This window comes from Balaenoptera physalus (assembly GCF_965194825.1).
Source record: "Balaenoptera physalus genome assembly, chromosome: 14".
NCBI classification, from domain to species: domain Eukaryota; kingdom Metazoa; phylum Chordata; class Mammalia; order Artiodactyla; family Balaenopteridae; genus Balaenoptera; species Balaenoptera physalus.
In genome coordinates this window covers 82,198,953-82,217,852 of record NC_138893.1, presented here as the reverse complement: position 1 = coordinate 82,217,852, position 18,900 = coordinate 82,198,953, and the positions used below count along the sequence as shown (strand labels likewise).

The following is an 18,900-nucleotide window of genomic DNA, read 5'->3' as shown; positions in this document are numbered from 1 at the left end:
ATAACATGGATGAATCTGAAACATATTACGCTGAGTGAAAATAGCCAGATACAAAAGGTATTTGGACAAATATTGTGTGATTGCATTTATATGCCATTTTAGAAAAGGCAAACCTATAGGAATCAGAGATCAGATCAGTGGTAGCCCCCCAGCTGGAAGTGAGGAAGGGAATTGACTACAAAGGGACACAAGGGAACTTTTTGGAGTGATGAAAATGTTGTCTTTATTGCGGTGGTGATTACATGACTGAATGTGTTTGTCAAAACTCTTTGAACTGTATAGCTAAAAATGGTGAATTTTTCTGTTTGTAAATTAAACCTCAGTAAATCTAACATAAAAAAACAAGTTTATCCTCCATCCCTCCTCTGAGAAAATAATTCAGGGATACACTACATCAAAACTAAGGAGTAAACTGAGAAAGAGGGGGACATGGGATTCAGGAAACAGAGGATCCAGTATAGAAAAGAGAAATTCCCAAGATGAGGGTTAAGTTTTATTCCAAGAAATAGCCATGCAGGAGGGACTAGAAAATGCAGCCTTTCTAAAGAAGGAGGTCTAGGAGAGATTTCTCCAAAGGAAACTTTGAAATTGATAGACTAGTCTGAAGATGAATTGGTGATAGGCACACAAGAAACAGAACAAACTTTTTTTTTAAGTTATTAGCTCTGGAGAATTGTAAGAAGTTGTATGAGCAAATCAATTTTCACTGCAAAGTAAAGGAGCTGTTACAGTGGAGGATTACTGGACTGAATGTCAATATTATGACATAGTATGAGTGTGTTTCATGTTTGGTAATTGCAATCATTGTTGCTTTTGTTGTGGTCATCCATGTACAATGCTTGGTGTCAGTATATTTATCTCTTGTAAAAATAAAATACAGTGTGTGTGTGTGTGAAAAAAATAATAATAAAGTAAACTTAGGAGCTAAAAAAAAAAAAAGAAGTTGTATGAGAAAGGGATTTAATCTTTGCATTCCATTGTCTTAGCTATGAACTATACTTAAACATTTCATCAAGTAAAAGCCAAAAATTATTTTAAACAAAATTATGAAATAATATTGAGAGCATGGGAGAGAAAGAGAGAGTGTGTGTATGTGTGTGTATGTGTTTTTGTGTGTGTGACTAGAAGATATAATGTCAAATAAAACGGAAGAATGAAAGTGACTGCCTCTGGAGAGCAAGAATTAGGTTTATGCTGGGGGTGGGGCAGAAAATTACTTTTACCATAAACACTGTAAAACTATTTAAAATATATACATATGTATATGTATACATATGCACACGTACACATACATATATAGGTTTTTTTAATGTTCATTTAAAAAGTTTAAATTTTTAGAAGTCATTTAAAGGGATCTTTTATCTGAAAATTTCTATTATGTGAAATAACCCTTTCCCCCATAATGCCAGATAAATAAGGCAGCAATAGATTAAAAATTCACAAGAGGAGGGGGCTTCCCTGGTGGCGCAGTGGTTGAGAACCTGCCTGCCAATGCAGGGGACACGGGTTCGAGCCCTGGTCTGGGAAGATCCCACATGACGCGGAGCGGCTGGGCCTGTGAGCCACAATTGCTGAGCCTGCGCGTCTGGAGCCTGTGCGTCTGGAGCCTGTGCTCCTCAACAAGAGAGGCCATGATAGTGAGAGGCCCGCGCACCGCGATGAAGAGTGGCCCCCGCTTGCCACAACTAGAGAAAGCCCTCGCACGGAAACGAAGACCCAACACAGCCATAAATAAATAAATAAAATAAATAAATAAAGCATGACACAAAATTAAGAGAAAAAAAAATTCACAAGAGAAGTCTTTATTTTCTGAGGTAATAGGTAAAAGATGAGTCCCTGAATGAAGACAATTGACTCTCTTCAGTTACTCTGAATAAGGTTTGGAGTAGACTGTTAATATCTTTCAGACTTCATGTCTCCTTTTTAAAAATACCTTTATTTCCTTAGTTATAAAATAAACATGCAATTGTATAAAAATTTTTAGTGTAAATTTACAAAGAATAAAAATAAAACTGTCAATAATCTTACCACCCAAAGATGACCTATTTGGACTAATTCATTTCCATCTCCTCCCTTCCACCACTCTCCTCCTTCTTTTCTTCCTCCTCCTCCTTTTCTCCTTTTCCTTCCTTCTTCTTCCTTCTTCTTTTTCTTCATCTTCTTCTTCTCCCTGCCCCCTTCTTTCTTTCTTTTTAATTGAGAATGTGACATGTCTTTTACTAGTGGGTAATCACAGGAGCTGTGGATTTGGTGACGAAAGACAACAATGGAAAAGATAGAAGAAAACAGATATAAAACAAAGGAGGGCAGAGAGAGAAAGAAAGGAGTAAAACAAAACAAAAACTCTGTTTACTGCTTGAAAACAAAATATACTAAAAAAAAGAGTAGTTGAGTTCAAGCCCTGACTGTCTGGATTCTGAAATGAGCACACCATTTAAGAAGTGAGCCTTTTTCCCCCTGTCTTTTGGGGGCATTCCTGTATACAGGTCTGCCATGCTATGGGAAAGGAGAAAAAAGTTGTTATTTCTTTACAGGGAACCATGACTGGGAATCACAAACAACAAAGAGGTCCCGGTAAATGAGGTACTTTATGAAACAGTTTTTTCCCCAGGTTCTCCAGATATCATCTTCTAAAAGAGGTGGAAGTTAAAGAAAACAGGGACTTCCCTGGAGGCGCAGTGGTTAAGAATCTGCCTGCCAGTGCAGGGGACATGGGTTTGATCCCTGGTCCAGGAAGATCCCACATGCCGTGGAGCAACTAAGCCTGTGCACCACAACTACTGAACCTGCACTCTAGAGCCCGCGACCCACAACTACTGAGCCCACGTGCCACAACGACTGAAGCCTGCGTGCCTAGAGCCGGTGCTCCGCAACAAGAGAAGCCACCGCAATGAGAAGCCCGCGCACCGTAACAAAGAGTAGCCCCCGCTCGCCGCAACTAGAGAAAGCCTGCATGCAGCAACGAAGACCCAACACAGCCAAAAATAAATTAATTAATTAATTTAAAAAAAAGTTAAAGAAAACAATTTTAAGGTCATTATTAGCAAGAGTGTCTTACTGACAGGGTGGTGCCATTTACATACATATACTTCTTGTCAGTCCAAAATTTAAATTTTTTTCTGTTCCAGCGTTCCTAGAATTCCATGGGCCTTTGCCATGACGGAAGTATGTGGCATGATTCTGTGCTATATTTGGCTCCTGGTTCTTCTTCTTCACAAGCACAGGTACCTCTCTTATTCCATTAAAAGACTGAAAGTGTTTTGACTGTCTTACGCAAAGGTCATCAAACCTTGTTTCTTCCTTTGCTGTTTCCTTGTTACTTTCCTTCTCTAGTCATTGTGACATTGTAATTACTGACATAGGAAAATGTTTGGGTTTGATCAACAAAAGAGTCAGCCTCAGGTAGTACTTACATATTTAGTAATATTCTGAAGGTATTTTGCAGGGAAGGATTAGAGATGACGATATTCAGCCATGGGCCAACCACGACAATCTAAGTCTAGCCTTGCCTTTCTTTGGAAACAAATCGGAAATGTCACTTTCTATAGAAGGCTAGAAACTCCTCCAAGGGACAGTCTTTGGTCAGATGTTTGGGTGGAAGGAATTATTCTCTGCTTGGAGGAAGCGCATTAAAAAAGAGGTCATTTTGCACACTGTGCACATCTAGCAAGTGTAGTTTACTTCAGATGGTATAGAAGATTGCTGAATAAGGAAGGTGCTTCTTTTGCACTTTCACAAGAGATATAAAGGGAAGAAGTTTTCTGCATTAAAAAAAAGGAGAAAAAGCATAAGAGGAGGCTACTTTCCTACTTCAATGAGGGGAAATTATTTAAGTAAAAAAATAAGGCATAGTGTGGAATCTAAAGAGTAATACAAATGAATTTATTTACAAAAGAAAAGCAGACTCACAGACATAGAAAACAAACTTATGGTTACCAAAGGGGAAATGGAGGGGGGAGGGATAAATTAGGAGTATGGGATTAACAGAGACATACTACTGTATATAAAATAGACAAACAACAAGGATTTACTGTATAGCACAGGGAACTATCTTCAATATCTTATAATAACCTATATTGGAAAAGAATCTGAAATATATATGTGTGTATATATATAAATATGTATATAACTGTATCACTTTGCTATACACCCGAAACTAACACAATATTGTAAATCAACCATTCTTCAACTAAAAAAAAAAAAAGGCATAGTGAAGAAAAAAAAGATCTGATAAAGTTGTGGGTCTGCTATCCATTGTCTTTGGACACTGAAGAGGAATAGGGACACTTTCGTGAATTTTTTATTCTTTCTCCTCACCAGGGAATGCTTGAGGTAAACCACAGTGATGGGCTTTAGGTCCTAAGCAGCAGTTATTTCAGTGCTTTGAAGGTGAAAAGAAGGGTTGATGATTGCTATTCTTGTCACACTTTTCGGCCATATTGCACTTCATTCTCTCTCACTTTGCAACAATATTTATAACTGGATTGAAAACCAGAGGTGGTTTAAAAACACATGTATCACTGCTGCTTTCTGGTTTAACTTTGCCTCACAAGACCCTGTAGATTTGAATTTATCCACTCTTCAAAACAAGAAAGAGTTTACCTTATATAGGAAACCTTGGTAGGTTTAGCAAAGCGTAGCAGTGACCAGCTAAATGCAAGTTTTGATGTTTAATTAGTCAAAGAAAGTGTTTCTCAAAGTGTGGTCTTTGTAGCACTTTCTAGAATCACCTGGGCTCTTGTTAAAATTCAGATTCCATGTTGTCTTCCTCAAAAAGCTCACAAAATGATAGTGTGGGAAAAAGAAGGCAGAGACTTTTGCTCTGGACTTTCCACCATATGGTAAGAAGATTCACCATAAATCCTGTGTTAAGAAAGGATTGCATCACTGAACTTGCAGGAAGAAAGGAAAATCTCCAAGAGCCCCAAACACACAAACACATGAAAAAGAAAACACAGAAAAAATAATCTGTGGTGTACAATCAGAGGAATGAGTAAGCATCTCTGAAAAAGCATTCCACTGGTTGTAATGCCAGAGCTAAGATAAGGAGACTAAGCCTTAGGTATGTAACAAAGTTGAGTGGCTGATACCAAGACTCCCAGATTAAGCTGTGGATTTTGGAATGGGCTAGAGTGTTCTCAAGTCAGTAGGGCTAACTGGGTCTCAGAAGAAACGAATTTAATTCTTCTCTGGATGACAGTATATTCAATTTAGGCTCCTGTGTTTTCCCAAAATATTGGCGAGCAGGGCTATTAAGAAAGGTGAGAAGTGGTAGAATCCTCCTGCTTTGAGTTGGGACCCTCTCCATTCAGTGTTACTTTTTCTCTTTCTTACCTTCTTTTCTTCTTTTTTTACATTACCACTGCTACACTCTAGAAGTAGTAGTGAACCAGAAATGAAGCAAACCCTGCAGGGACTGAAACCTAGCTTGAAATAATTTCAGTTTCTAAAATTGCATTAAGGTGACCCCAGATTGTTAAAGCCCATAACCACTTGCCAAAAGAGATATCAAATCTCTCTTTGGGAAGATAATATAGGCCTAAATTTAATTCTAAAATTTTTTATATACAATATCTGGCACTCAAGTAAATAACTAATAAAGGGTTACATAAGTATGTAAGAGAATATGATCAAAATTTAAGAGAAACAATATGTAATGGAATAAACCCACTGTGGATCCAGAAAATGGAGGTACCAGATACAGATTTTAAGGTAACTCTGCTGACTGTGTTCAAGATAATTTTAACAGAGAATGAAATGGAAACTCTAGAAGTAAACACATTTTTTAAAATCCCTGAAATTGAGAATTCAGTAATGAGTATGACATCAGGTTGAATCCAGCAGAAGACAGAATTAATGAATCAGAAGATAATTTGAAGAAAAAAATTTTTTAAAGATAGAAAATAGATGAAATATTTGGGGTCACTGAGGGGATAGCCTGAAGAAGGTTTACCATATAGATAATTAGAGTTCCTTGAGGAGAGGAGAAAGAAAATAAAACGGAAGTGTATTTGAAGTGAAAAAAATAAAAATTAAAATAAAAAAATAAAATGCAGATTCCTGAGCTCCATCCCAGGTGTACACACTGAAGTTTGAAACTTACCTAACCTTGTGTTGAGTACTTTTTTTTGAGGGTGGGAGGAGCATTTCAAAAATGTTTAAGTAAAGTCTCTGTACTTAAGAATTGTATAGTCTGTTTTGGTTTAAGACATTAAAAAAAATTGTCAGAGATATACTTAATATAAAACTTAGTATTAAAAAAAACCCTTAGTATTTTATAGCTTAAATTTAAGAGAAATTAAAGAATGTTTATTATATAATTACTGTCAACCAATTTACAATGTCGTCACTAATGAGCAAAAAAATTCCCTAGAATCACGTATTTAACTTTACTTCTCATTAAATAAGTTATGACAATATATGAGTAATAAAACTAACACTAAGCTAAGTGTCAGTCTAGGTACTATCTTCTCTCTTGCATAACTCTTACTTTCTCTTAGCCATATTTTCTTAACAGTGAAATGATGCTCTTAGGTCTGCACTGTCCAGCATGGCAGGTGCTAGCCACATGTGGCTATTTAAATTTAATTTAGTGAAAATGAAATACAATTAAAGTTCAGTTCCTCACTTGTACATTTCAAATACTCAAGCGCCACATGTATATAGCTTATCGGACAGTGCAGTTATTATAGTCCATTTCCATCATCCTACTGGACAGTGCTTTAGGTGGTCTCTAAGATTTCTGTCCTCTTCAAAGGATCTAATGGTTTTCCTGCTTGTTCTCCCTCTAAGTAAACACTAGATGCCTGAGGTATTTTGGTTTGTTTTCTTCTGATCTTTCTCCCTTTTTGGTCACTGTTCACAGGTCAATACTTCTGCGAAGGCTTTGTAGTCTGATGGGCACTGTATTCTTGCTTCGCTGCTTTACCATGTTTGTGACCTCCCTCTCCGTGCCAGGACAGCACCTACAGTGTACTGGAAAGGTAGCCTACTGCCTTCTTTATCATTCTTTCCTCTTATTCTTGGTGTGTTGATGGCACCACGTATGAACTAAGGCTAAGACTTTGCTTTTAACATTAAAATGTGCTTTACAGCATTTTCAATATCTGTAATAAACCTCTAGAAATAATTTGGTAAAAATCTTAAGCCAGAATCTACCTTCCTGTTACTTCTATCCATTGATACTAACTAGTTCAATGCTGTAGAGCTACAGAAAAAAAGTAACCTTCGATTATCATTTTCCCTTTCTCACCATCCTCAACATCTTTAGTTCCTCATATGACATGACTCTGGCCCCTTCACTGTCCTCATCACTCCTTTTTAAAAAGTGTTGCAGTTGGACCATATTCCATTTAAAATGTAGTACCCACTACTCTAAACTTTACTCTTTCTGAGATATATTTAAATAATGGCTAATTTTTTTGTTTTTGTTTTATACTTTGTTGCTTGTTTTGGTATACTGTAGACATACCTTCTCTTCTGGTTAAATTGAGAGAGGATAGATTATGCAGATGGGAACAAAAAAACCAGGGTAATGAATTACTGTAAAAAATAAGAAAATGTTTAAAAACCCTGAAGATCACCTGTGCTTTATATATAAAATTGGCTGTTGTGACTCATTAAATTTGGACAAGAGAATTTATTAGCCTACTTTTCTAAGCTTCCATGCTTTAGTTATGTGTTCCCAAATATTCAAATGATGTATTAACACCTTTGTTATTTTAATGTTGTTTGTAAAGTGTAAAACAAAATTAAGTGTCTGTTCTTCTACTGCAATATAAATAGCTGAAATACCTGCAAGGGAAGATTAAGCAGCCAAAGGAGATCAGGAACTAAAAATATAGCCCTGAGCTGCAGAGTGACCAAACTTTCTCCAGGTATAAGGAGACTGACCAGTAAGAAAGGAGGAAGGGTTAATGACATTTAGGATTTAGTGTAAAGGAAATGTTTTATTTTTAAGATAAAAGCTGTTTTTGTTTCTTCTTTTTTTTTTTTCCAAAAAGGGAAAGTACTTCTTTCTAGTTACAAAGTTATATAAACTTATTGTAAAAATTCAAATTTTATAGAAATATATAAATTAAAAAGTAAAATCTCACAAAATTCCCACTTCTTTCACCCCATCCCATAAATAATACTGTTAATAGTTGTGTATATACCACATGGACTATTTTTAACAATGCTTACATATTGATACAAGTTTATATAGATAGATACTTTTTAAACAGAAGATAGGATTATATTGCAGACATTGTACTTTAGCTTATATTTTATTTAATAGTATGTTGTTCACTTTCTTCTGAAGAGATACATATAGCTATACCGCATCCTTTTTAATAGCTGCAGAGTATTCCATTGTACAATTTACCAGTCTCCAAATGATGTACATTTAAGTTATTTTCAAATCTTACTATTTATAAACAATGCTGTCATAAACATCCTTGTATGGTTTTTCACTTATTTAATCATCTTAAGGTAAATTCCTGGAAGTGGAGTTAGGAAATTAAAGAACGTACACACTGAAAATTGTGATACATATTGCTCACATTTTCACTAGGAAAGACTAGTTTTTCACTACTATCACCACTATGTGCGTGTCAGTTTTCCCATCACCGTGCCAGCACAATTTTTGGAGTCACTGCCATTCTGATTAATGAAAGATGATATGTGAGACTTTTATGGTCTTATATTTTAAATTTAAATCTTTAATCTGTCGACTGAAATAAAAATGCACAACGTGAGAGCTGTGAGTTTATTTCGAGACTTACTGAGGACTATAGCCCAGGAGACAGCTTCTCAGATAGCTCTGAGGAACTACGCTGAAGACGTAAGGGGGAAGGTTAGCATATATGTGATCTTGGGGAAGGTGTACGTGCAATCAAGCCACACGTCTTGGTAGAAGGTTGCTGCTAGTCGTGAGGAACAAATGTCTTAGTTAATGATTTTAGTGCTTTTCTAAGTATGGGAAGATGCAAGAAATTGGGTTCATAAAATTTTCTCCTGAAAAAAAATCTGACTATCCTGAAGGCCTTTTCTGTCAGTTTTCCCAGAGCATAGAGTGCCTCATTCCTGACTGTGTCCTGAAGTCTTTTCAGGGTATGTTGAAGGTCAGCGACTGCAGTGGCTAATGACTTAATTCTTGTAGAACCAGGTGGCAAGTGACATTCTTTAGTTAGCAAATCTATTGAATTTCTGTGCATGGTGTGAAGGAGGGATAGAACAGTTACCCCCAATTATTGTAGTATGCTAATTGATTAGAAGAGATTTAAAAGAAGAAATACGTAAGCTTATTATAATGAAAGGAGAATTTCCTGTAGCTGAGGGATTTGATTGTGGATCAGCCACTAAAGAGAAAAATATATGTGCATAGGGCTGCAACATGTGCTACAAAAATTAGATACCATCCCGCTACAGTGTGGACAGCCCCTTTTCTGTCTCTAATGACTGTTTTTTATTATCAGTTAGGTGTTTTTTTTTTGGGGGGGGGTGCTTTTTATTTATTTTTACTGTGTTGGATCTTCGTTTCTGTGCGAGGGCTTTCTCTAGTTGTGGCAAGTGGGGGCCACTCTTCATTGCGGTGCGCGGGCCTGTCACTATCACGGCCTCTCTTGTTGCGGAGCACAGGCTCCAGACGTGCAGGCTCAGTAATTGTGGCTCACAGGCCCAGCTGCTCCGCGGCATGTGGGATCTTCCGGGACCAGGGCTCGAACCCGTGTCCCCTGCATTGGCAGGCGGATTCTTAACCACTGCGCCACCAGGGAAGCCCTATCAGTTAGTTTTATGTGGACATATTTATTCAAATCTGCCCTAAATACTGTTAATTGCTTTGAATTATAATATAACCTACTTACTGACCTTTATTTGCAGCAGTCATTAAAATTAGATAGTTAAGGTGATATTAACTAGCAATCAAATCCCTTACAGTGAACTCCATAGGGCATTTTCATTGTAATAAAGTAATTGCTTGAAATCTCACTCCCAGAAGTAGTAGGTTTGGAGACAGAACCAAGAACATGCCTGTTTTTGAAATTAGGCAATGGAACCACCTTAAGAAAAGAAACACTTGAAGCAAATTTCTCATCAAAGTGTCTAAATTCATTCTGTTGTGCTGTATTTCAATTTTTATTTTTATTTTTCTGGAAGGATATTTGGGACATTTTAAGATTGGAAAGGATGGGGAGACTTGAGTAATTGGGCAATAATTGCTTTCCTTTTTTTTGGGATACAGTATTTTTTTTTTAATTTTTACTGGAGTATAGTTGATTTACAGTGTTGTGTAATTATTGATTTCTTTTGCCTGGCATCACTTGTTTCCTGTCCTTGGCTGAGACATTTTCCTAGCAATCTCTGTTCTTCACTGCCTGATTTTTTACTTTCACGAGCGTAACATCTCTAACCCTATTCTCATTAGAGGTCATGGAAAGAACCAAACCATGTATATTTTAGTACCTTCCCTTTCCTTTTCTCTAATAATGAATTTCTCTCCCTACCATCAGCTGAGGCAGAAAGGGAAAGCCTGGGTAGTGTATAATCAGGTGAGATTTCTAATGAAATGGTGATTCTAATAAGATTGTTTCTTTTGTTCTTTAAGACATAGGGCTTTGGAATTGGACGCCCTGTGTTCACATCCTTATTACGTTACTTACTAGCTGTGTGACCTCTTATTATTACGTTACTTACTAGCTGTGTGACCTCTTATTATTACGTTACTTACTAGCTGTGTGACCTCTCTAAAGCCAGTTTCCTCATCTGCACAGTTGAATCAGTTCATAGGATTTTTGTGGAAATTAAATGCAATGACATAAAAGCATATAGCAGCATGCTGCACATAGTAAATGCACATAAAATTGCAGCAGTTTTTTATATTATTATGTGTTAAATGCCTTTTTTTAAAAAGTGACCATTGCTCAAACTCTTCCTCAAAATGGATTGCTTTTTTAAGTTTATGCGTGGGAGTTGGGATTAGGTTTGGCTACTAATAACAGGAACTTCACGGTGGCTATAGTTTAATAAACAAGCAATGATTTATTCTCTCTCATAAGTCTGAAAGTAGGTACTCCATCCAGGTCAAGTGTGATAAGTTTATGGAGTCATCAAAAATCCATGATTCTTCTGTCTTTCTGCTCTCCTGTCCTAACACTTGGCTTTCATCCTCAAAGCCACTTTGTGGTCCAAGATGACTGCTAGAGCTTTAGCTATCATGTCTGAGTTGTAGGCTAGAAGAAGGAAAGGTAGAAAAGACTACCTCCAAGCTGTTGTCTCTTTCGTTTATAAGTAGCCTTCCCAGAAATCTTTTCCACTTCCACTTACATCTTATTGCACAGAACTTAGTCACGTAGCGACACCTAGCTGCAAGGGAGGGTGGGAAATGCAATGTTTTAGTTGAGTTCATTGCTTCTTCAAATAAATTTTAGATTCTATTACCAGTGAAGAAGGGAGAGTGGATATTGAATGGTAGCCATTGTCGCTGTCATAGCCTGTTTCTAATTGACAAGAACAGCCAAGCAAATACTACTGTATTATAGGGTATAAAACTTGGAAATAGTTTTGTGTTGTAGTAACCTTTTCATTATAAAGGAACTCCAAGTAGAGAAGTTTGAATTGCATTGATTTCATTAAATTACCAAAATAGTTCTGAGTACAGCCAAGCTTTGACCACCCATTCTTGGTGTCTGGAATTAATTAGACTGGGGGTCTGGTTGCTTTTGCTTAGATCTTATTTCTAAGTCATTCAGCCTTTGAATTTGAATGGGAGTGGTAGGAGCCTCTACTGCCCTAAGCATTTGAAGCACTAATTCTTAGCTTTCTTTATAGGTATATGGCAGTGTATGGGAGAAATTACACCGGGCCTTTGCCATTTGGAGTGGCTTTGGTATGACCCTAACTGGCGTTCACACTTGTGGAGATTACATGTTCAGTGGCCACACAGTCGTCCTAACTATGCTGAATTTCTTTGTCACTGAATGTAAGTATCTTTAGTGCTTCTATGCATATCAACTGACTAGCTGCAGAGGAGGCTGTGGGAAGGGCATCAAATCCTGTGAAGAATGGGAGAAACAGACTGATGTAAGAAACATATGACTGAGAAACACTGGAAGAAGTGTGGTTTTAAAATGATCTTTCTGTCCTTTTCCCAGATACACCAAGAAGCTGGAATTTCTTGCACACTTTATCCTGGGTTCTCAACCTCTTTGGAATCTTCTTCATTTTGGCTGCCCATGAACATTATTCCATTGATGTGTTTATTGCCTTTTATATCACAACAAGACTCTTTTTGTACTACCATACTCTAGCCAATACCAGAGCATATCAGCAGAGTAGGAGAGCAAGAATTTGGTTTCCCATGTTTTCTTTTTTTGAATGCAATGTTAATGGTACAGTCCCAAATGAATATTGTTGGCCATTTTCAAAACCAGCAATAATGAAAAGAGTAATTGGATGAAGACTGTCTTTGTAATGTGTTCATGATTAAATATACAGTCGTTGTTGAAAGTGAGTAACTTTGCTTTCTCCCCCTAGGTTGTTCCTGGATGTCTTGCTTTTTGGCCTGTATGTTGACAAAGTAAAGTTCCCTGTCCTGAGCAAGGCTGTGATTATAGCAAGCAAGAAAGAATAATTAAGAGTCCTTAGGTATCTGTTTGAACAGATAGCTTAAGTAGATGTTTTCTGCCCCTTCTCTTTAGGCAGACTTAATGTTATGATTGAAGTCAGTCTCTTACCTTTACCTATTGAGTATTTGCCTATTGAGCTTAAGCAAATCAACTTAAGCAATTTGCTGGTTGAAAGATTTTTTAATTTCCAGTAGGACTCTAGTCAAGAAATAATAATAATAATTTTTTAAGCTCGTTATTTTCTTCAAAGGAAAAACCCCTACCAAGTGAGCAGTACTTGTTCTTTGAACTAATCTCTGTGTCTTTCTAAAAAACGCAACTCTGGAAAGTGATCCTTTTTACTAACAAATTAATTTTTGCCTTCTGAACCATCCTTAAGAAAAGTATACTGAATATACCAGTATCCCTGAAACAAGAAGAGAATGAAAGGGGCCATACATAAGGTGGCAGAGTACAAATATAGTGCTGGTATTTTTCACCAAAATCAACAAAAGGTGCAGTTCCTATTTTGTTCTGAGGGTTCAGTATGATCATCAGTAAGTATGCATGAGGGGAAAATGGCTGCATCCATAAAAATAAAATTGGCTTAATTTTAGTGATGAAAGTACCTGGAATAACTTTGTGCTGTGACTATTAGCTAGACAGATGACAGCCCAATTTTATACTTTTTAATGGTGTTATTTAATGAGCAAAATAATGGAGTGTTTTATCAGATGTTAAAGTTCTGTGTCCTTAAGTAGGGAGGTATGCATGCAAATTTTTCTCTTTCTGAAATTTATAACAGGTTGCAGGCATTATGTAACTTTTTGGTTTTTGAAATTTCTCATTCTTGGCCATCAGAACTAAGCCATCTCAGACATATGTGGATATGAAAAGGTTTTGTTGTTTTTTATTTTTAAAACAATTGTGTACATACATTCTTTCTATTTAGTTTTAATTTGGCAGTCAGGAGTGATATACCTTAGTTGCTGTTTACAACACTAGAAATTTAGTACCTTAAGTAATTTGACCTCTGTGATTACATTTGTCACTTTACTTTTAATGATTTTATACAGTAGTTTTGAGAGTTGGTTGGTTCTAGAATTAGACTTTGAACCCCAGCTGATGAGCTTAGCCACTTGGAATATTAACTGTGTAGCTTTTACATTCCGTTTTAAAACAAGGAGTTAAAAAGGTGCTGGCATATTGAGGTCTAAAATTAGACCACTTAGCAGAAACCTGCTCCTTAAATGGTGAAATATTTTATTTTTGCACTTTGAGTCATATTCCTACCCCATATAAGCTACAGAGGGGCCTGAATGGATTGGGCAGGAAGAAAATATAATGCAAACAAGTTGCAGCTAGTGCTGAGTGATCCCAATTTGGGTGTACTCTGAACATTATTTTTTATTTTTCACTTGAGAAACTGGCACGAGGCAATTTAAGTTTTATTATGCTTTTAAATCTCATACTTTAGAATCTGATAACATGTTAAATTGTTGATTCTGTTACATGCTGGGTATGAAAATGGCAACATTTCATCTAAGGAAATTGCATAATCATGAAGGGTGAAGGATGTTTCCTATGCAGTTAGAGTACTTTGACCCTTGAGGTCAAAAGATATGTAACTCCCATTTTTTTCCAGATGACAGAAGAGGACTGAATTTAGCTAGGGAGGGACTGGCGTTGGCTTTTGGGAAAATGTTTGAAAAAAAATCCATGGCAACATTAAGTCAAGAATGTTGAATAGCTACTTAATGGTAAATTTCCTAACATCAATCTTCTTTCCTTCGTATGGATTTTATTCTAGAACAAAATAGAAAAAAAATTGCAACTAACTTTGCAGACCTATTGATACTGAGAGTGCCTAATAGCAGACTGCAATGAGGATTGTAAAATAACTTCCCACACTTACATTTATCATATCTGTTTTGAGGAAAAGGTAAGCTAGATTTATAATTTATTGTTATAACTATTACAGGGCAGTGTTTACATATATTAATCATCTCCAGGTCTCTTCCTTGGAAAACTTTGAGACAAAATTCTTTTCCATTTCTTTTTTTAATACAAAACCTATAGTTTTGTTGCTTTTTGTTTTGTCGAGAAATTTCCAGATTTTGTCTTTGTATTTTTTTTCTTGTTAAAACCATAGTGAAGGTAGGATATACATTTTGGGTGTGAATGTGGCTAGGTAGAGAAGCTACATGCCTTAGATCTACATTTTTTTTACCTTGTCTACAGTTGGAAACGTGTGAGAGGCTTACATCATTAAACACTGAGATTTCAGTATAGAAGGAACCAAGGTTTTTTGTTTGGGGCTGCAAACTGGAGGTTATATTGAAAGTCCTCCATGCAATTTCTGTCTTCCTAGGGGCAGCGTTACTTATTTTTTTTTTTTCCCTTTCTTTTTTTTTTTTAATCCCATGAAGAGCAGCGTTACTGAAGGGTAATTGAAGTTTCTAATCAGGTTTAGAAGAAGACAAGTTTGCTATTATCACCAGATAATTTGGGAGAAACCTTTTTTGGCTGCAGAATTCTCAACATGCCTATTTTCTCCATAGTTCTCTGTGGCCAGAATTGCTAGAGTAAAAATACAACTTCCATGTGCTAGATCTATTTATTAGTATCCCTTTAAATCAGAAAGCAATGAGCTTAGCCATGGAACCAGTCAGTTAAATAAGTGTGGACTGTTCACAGGAAGAACCCCATGCTAGAGACCTGCTGATAGGGTAACTCTGACACTGCACGTGGCATTCTTCCCTACCCTGTACCTGCCTGAGTGTTGTTACTTAGAATTCTAAAAATCTTATAATTTTGTAAATCATAAGGACAGAGGCATCACATCCTTTTATAGCTAATATGAAACCATGTGTTTTAAGGAAACCTGTTTGGAAAGTGTTATTTATATATTCAAAGTCATAATTATAACACTAACCTGCTTTGATGGTATTAGTAAAAAGCAATTTCATCATCAGTTTCATAGTAAACTTTTTTTTAAGGATTCTTGTTCCATAATGTTTGAGAACATTAACCATATTCTTTTTTTAAACTCTCTAATCTAATAAATTTAATTCTTTGATAGTCTTGTAGACTTAAGTTACCCCTTACTAAAAGTAATTATGGTAATAGTCATTTGTCAGTTCTTTACGATATTCAGGCATTTGAGACAGGAAAACTCTTTTTTTACAATAGTCCCATGGCTTTCTTAAACAGTATTGGTTTCATTCAGATAGTTTCAGAGCCAACAAAGGATGTCAGCTTTAATGCCATCTTTACTTTGGCAGTTAAGACAGTTTGCATTTGTAAAATGTTTTAATCTGAATTACCCTACACTGCTGTAGAGGAAAATTGTTAATAACACCAAAAGTCAGACTGCTACAGGTGAGCAATGAGAAAGGAAAGAGGTTGAGGGTTTTTTCTTTCTCTGTCTTTGAGTAGCTTTGAATGACTGAAATTACTATGGAAATAGGTTTTATTTCCCCTCTCACCTATCCCTCACCCCCAGCAAACGCCACCAATTTCAAGTAACTAAAATATGCCAATTATTTTGCATCAAGTTCAATGAAAACATCCGTGAAATCTATAATCCAGCTCCCCAAAAAGTTGGTTTTTTAGAATATGTTCTACTCTAAATTGACCAAAGGACTTTTATTCAGTGTACTCCATGTTTAAGCATAAGGAAGCTTTGTGCCTAGTATGGAAGGAGAAGGAATACTATCTTACTTTTGTTGTTATTTCAGGTCTGTTTCAGTCTGAACTACTGGGTTGTCTGAACAAGCCAAGCAATGTTACCAGTTAGTAGTATCATCTTTAAAATGCTTAATTTTAATAATTTTTTATTCAAAGAATCTATGAATTGTTAAGACAGTTGAAGTATTTCTGATATGAAAGAAAGGAAGTGGAAACTGGTACTTAATGGGGGAAGCAAGATTAGCTTGGGCTAAAGTGGGCATGTTTTGTTTTAAGAATGCTACCTAAATGTCACCCAATCTGCAGAGATACTAGTATTACTTGAAGATGTGAAAGTTCCTGTAGTAGCCATACCTTGAAGCACAGTGTTGTATATAAGTAAATATCTTGATTCTAAATTAAATCCAGATTTAACTAATATATATTATTTTATATCTTTGTTGTATTAAAATGTTTAAAAACACTAAGAATAAAACATTTGAAAGTTGGATTGCAGTCTCTTATTTAAATGCCTTTCCATTATTAATACAGCTGGTTTATTTTTTATGCAGTGAATTTTTATCATTTGCAAATGATTGGGCCCTGCAACTTTAAATCCTAATGTATACCTGGTCCCTGGCATTTACTAATTCTTGATTGTCTATTGATAAGCCATTTGCCTTTTCTCCTTTCTTTTCTGTAAACCAGGAGAGAAAAGTAATCTTCATGATGGTGTAAGAATAATTATAGATGAAGTCGAGAAGGAGGAAAGGGAAGCAAAGCAAATAGCTACTTATTCCTGGGTACATTAAAGTTTTTGTTTATTGGTTTTGGGTTTATTTTAATTGTAGATTTTGTAGAAAGATGCCATCATCCTGTCAGGTTAACTTCGGAGATAATGATGAACAGGAAAAGAAAACAGTTGTTAGGGGTAGCCCAGCAGCCCAGAGCCATGGAGTAGTGAGAACACTAAGTATTGTCACAGGGCCCTATGAGTTTTTTAACTCACAACTGAATTTGTCTTCAGGATCACTACTAATTGTAGCCTCTCTGGTGCTGGCACCAGCTGGTCTCTCTCAGGAACTCCGGAAAAGAATAGTCCAAAACAGACTGAGAGGCTGCTTGGTGGAATAGAAAATGTGGTGGATTTAGACTCTGAGGACCTAGGTATGGGTTGCAGCTCTGCTGCTGATTAAACTGGGTCTTTTCTTCCAGCTCCACTTAACCTTATGTGTAAAATGTAGGAGGAAATGCCTACCTCATAAGCTGTGTTAAGGGCCAGATTATGAAAGTACTGTGGCCTTAATGGCTCAGTACCTGGTATATAATGCTGAAATATTAGTTGAATTTAGGGCAGTAACACAGGGGCTGTAATCCCAGGGAGTTAATAATCTAGCAGGGAAGATGACCTAAAAATGGAACTGACAACATTCATTGGCAGAATAGAGCAGTAGTTTTAAAGCTGCCTGGGTGAACATCTTGTGGGGTTGGGGAAGAGAGTTGGAGCTTGTACCATTTCCATCCAGAGTTGGTGTTTTACATATTTGGCTTTCCTAGTAGGCTTTCCCTTTGAAAACAGGGTTGAGGTTAGGGGAAGTAAATGTTTGGAAACCACTGAGGCAATAGACAAATTCACTCTCTTCATTTAATAGTAGTTTGGGAGAGGAAGGGCTCACTGGGGACTGAGGATCCAAGAGGAATTCACGAAGCATGTGAAACTTGAACCTAGCCCTCCCTGACGGATAAATTCACTAGGCTGTGATGAAAGGCTTAGAGGGCTCTAACTGTGATGTGAAAAAATTGGATTTATTTGTGTATGTATTAGGGAAATGTTGACAGGGTATGTGTTTGATTTTATTTTAAATGGAAGCATTGGGAATGCCTGTTGCCAGGGTCTAAATTGTGGGGACAGGTATAAGTAATTCTGTAAAACAGGAATTGGTAAAGGGCAGAAGTTTAAGTCTAAAAGAGAGAGGAAAGATGATGGAAAGTACACAAAAGATCACTGGAGATGAAAGGAAGGCTAGTGACCCCAAGATAGTAGGTCAGGGCACCAGGACTGGACACAGTTTGTAGGAGGCCTTTGTCCCCAGCCGAGGAAGATCCAGACACCAAACAAATGAGCTGCCAACTGCTACTGGCTGGTGCCATATGACTCTAGGATATGATACACCTTGTATCCAAAGTTGTCTCTGTTGTGCGCACGCACCTAACCTGTTGAAATGCTGACCTGCCAGGCATTAAGTGGAGTGGACGCTGACTCTGGTGAAGACGTGAGGAGATGCTGTGGTAAGAGAATGCCTCAGAGGGGTTCAGTGATCACCCTCAGCTGTAACTTGGAAAAAGAACAGATGACAACTATAAGGCCTCTGCTGGAGTAGCATGATATTTAAATGCTGTATGTCCTCACCTCACAGAGCTCCCCATGAGAGCCAGAAATACAAAACCACCATGACCTACCTGTTCATATTCCAGCCTTAAGAGCCCTGGATCACACTCTGAAGAGAATACCTGTACGTAATGTTTCGTTTTGTTTTTTTAATTGGAGTATAGCTGATTTATACTGTTGTTAGTTTCAGGTGTACAGCAAAGTGAGTCAGTTAGACGTATACATATATTCATTCTTTTTCAGATTCTTTACCCA

The 18,900-nt window shown here is 36.8% G+C and overlaps 1 protein-coding gene across 3 annotated transcripts in view; it reads left to right on the top strand.

Moving 5' to 3' along the window:
- The window catches only part of SAMD8 (sterile alpha motif domain containing 8), a 106,113-nt gene that overhangs the window by 65,068 nt on the left and 22,145 nt on the right, over positions 1–18,900 (top strand). The window contains exons 3-7 of one of the 3 annotated variants that reach the window (XM_082425718.1): positions 3,129–3,224; positions 6,866–6,983; positions 11,812–11,962; positions 12,135–18,545; positions 18,674–18,769. In XM_082425718.1, the coding sequence (XP_082281844.1) occupies positions 3,129–3,224; positions 6,866–6,983; positions 11,812–11,962; positions 12,135–12,439 (670 nt within the window). In that variant the 3' untranslated portion in view covers positions 12,440–18,545; positions 18,674–18,769. Of the gene's footprint in view, positions 1–3,128; positions 3,225–6,865; positions 6,984–11,811; positions 11,963–12,134; positions 18,546–18,673; positions 18,770–18,900 lie in introns of those variants that run through there. The other 2 variants (XM_082425719.1, XM_082425720.1) reach the window with 2 other exon arrangements.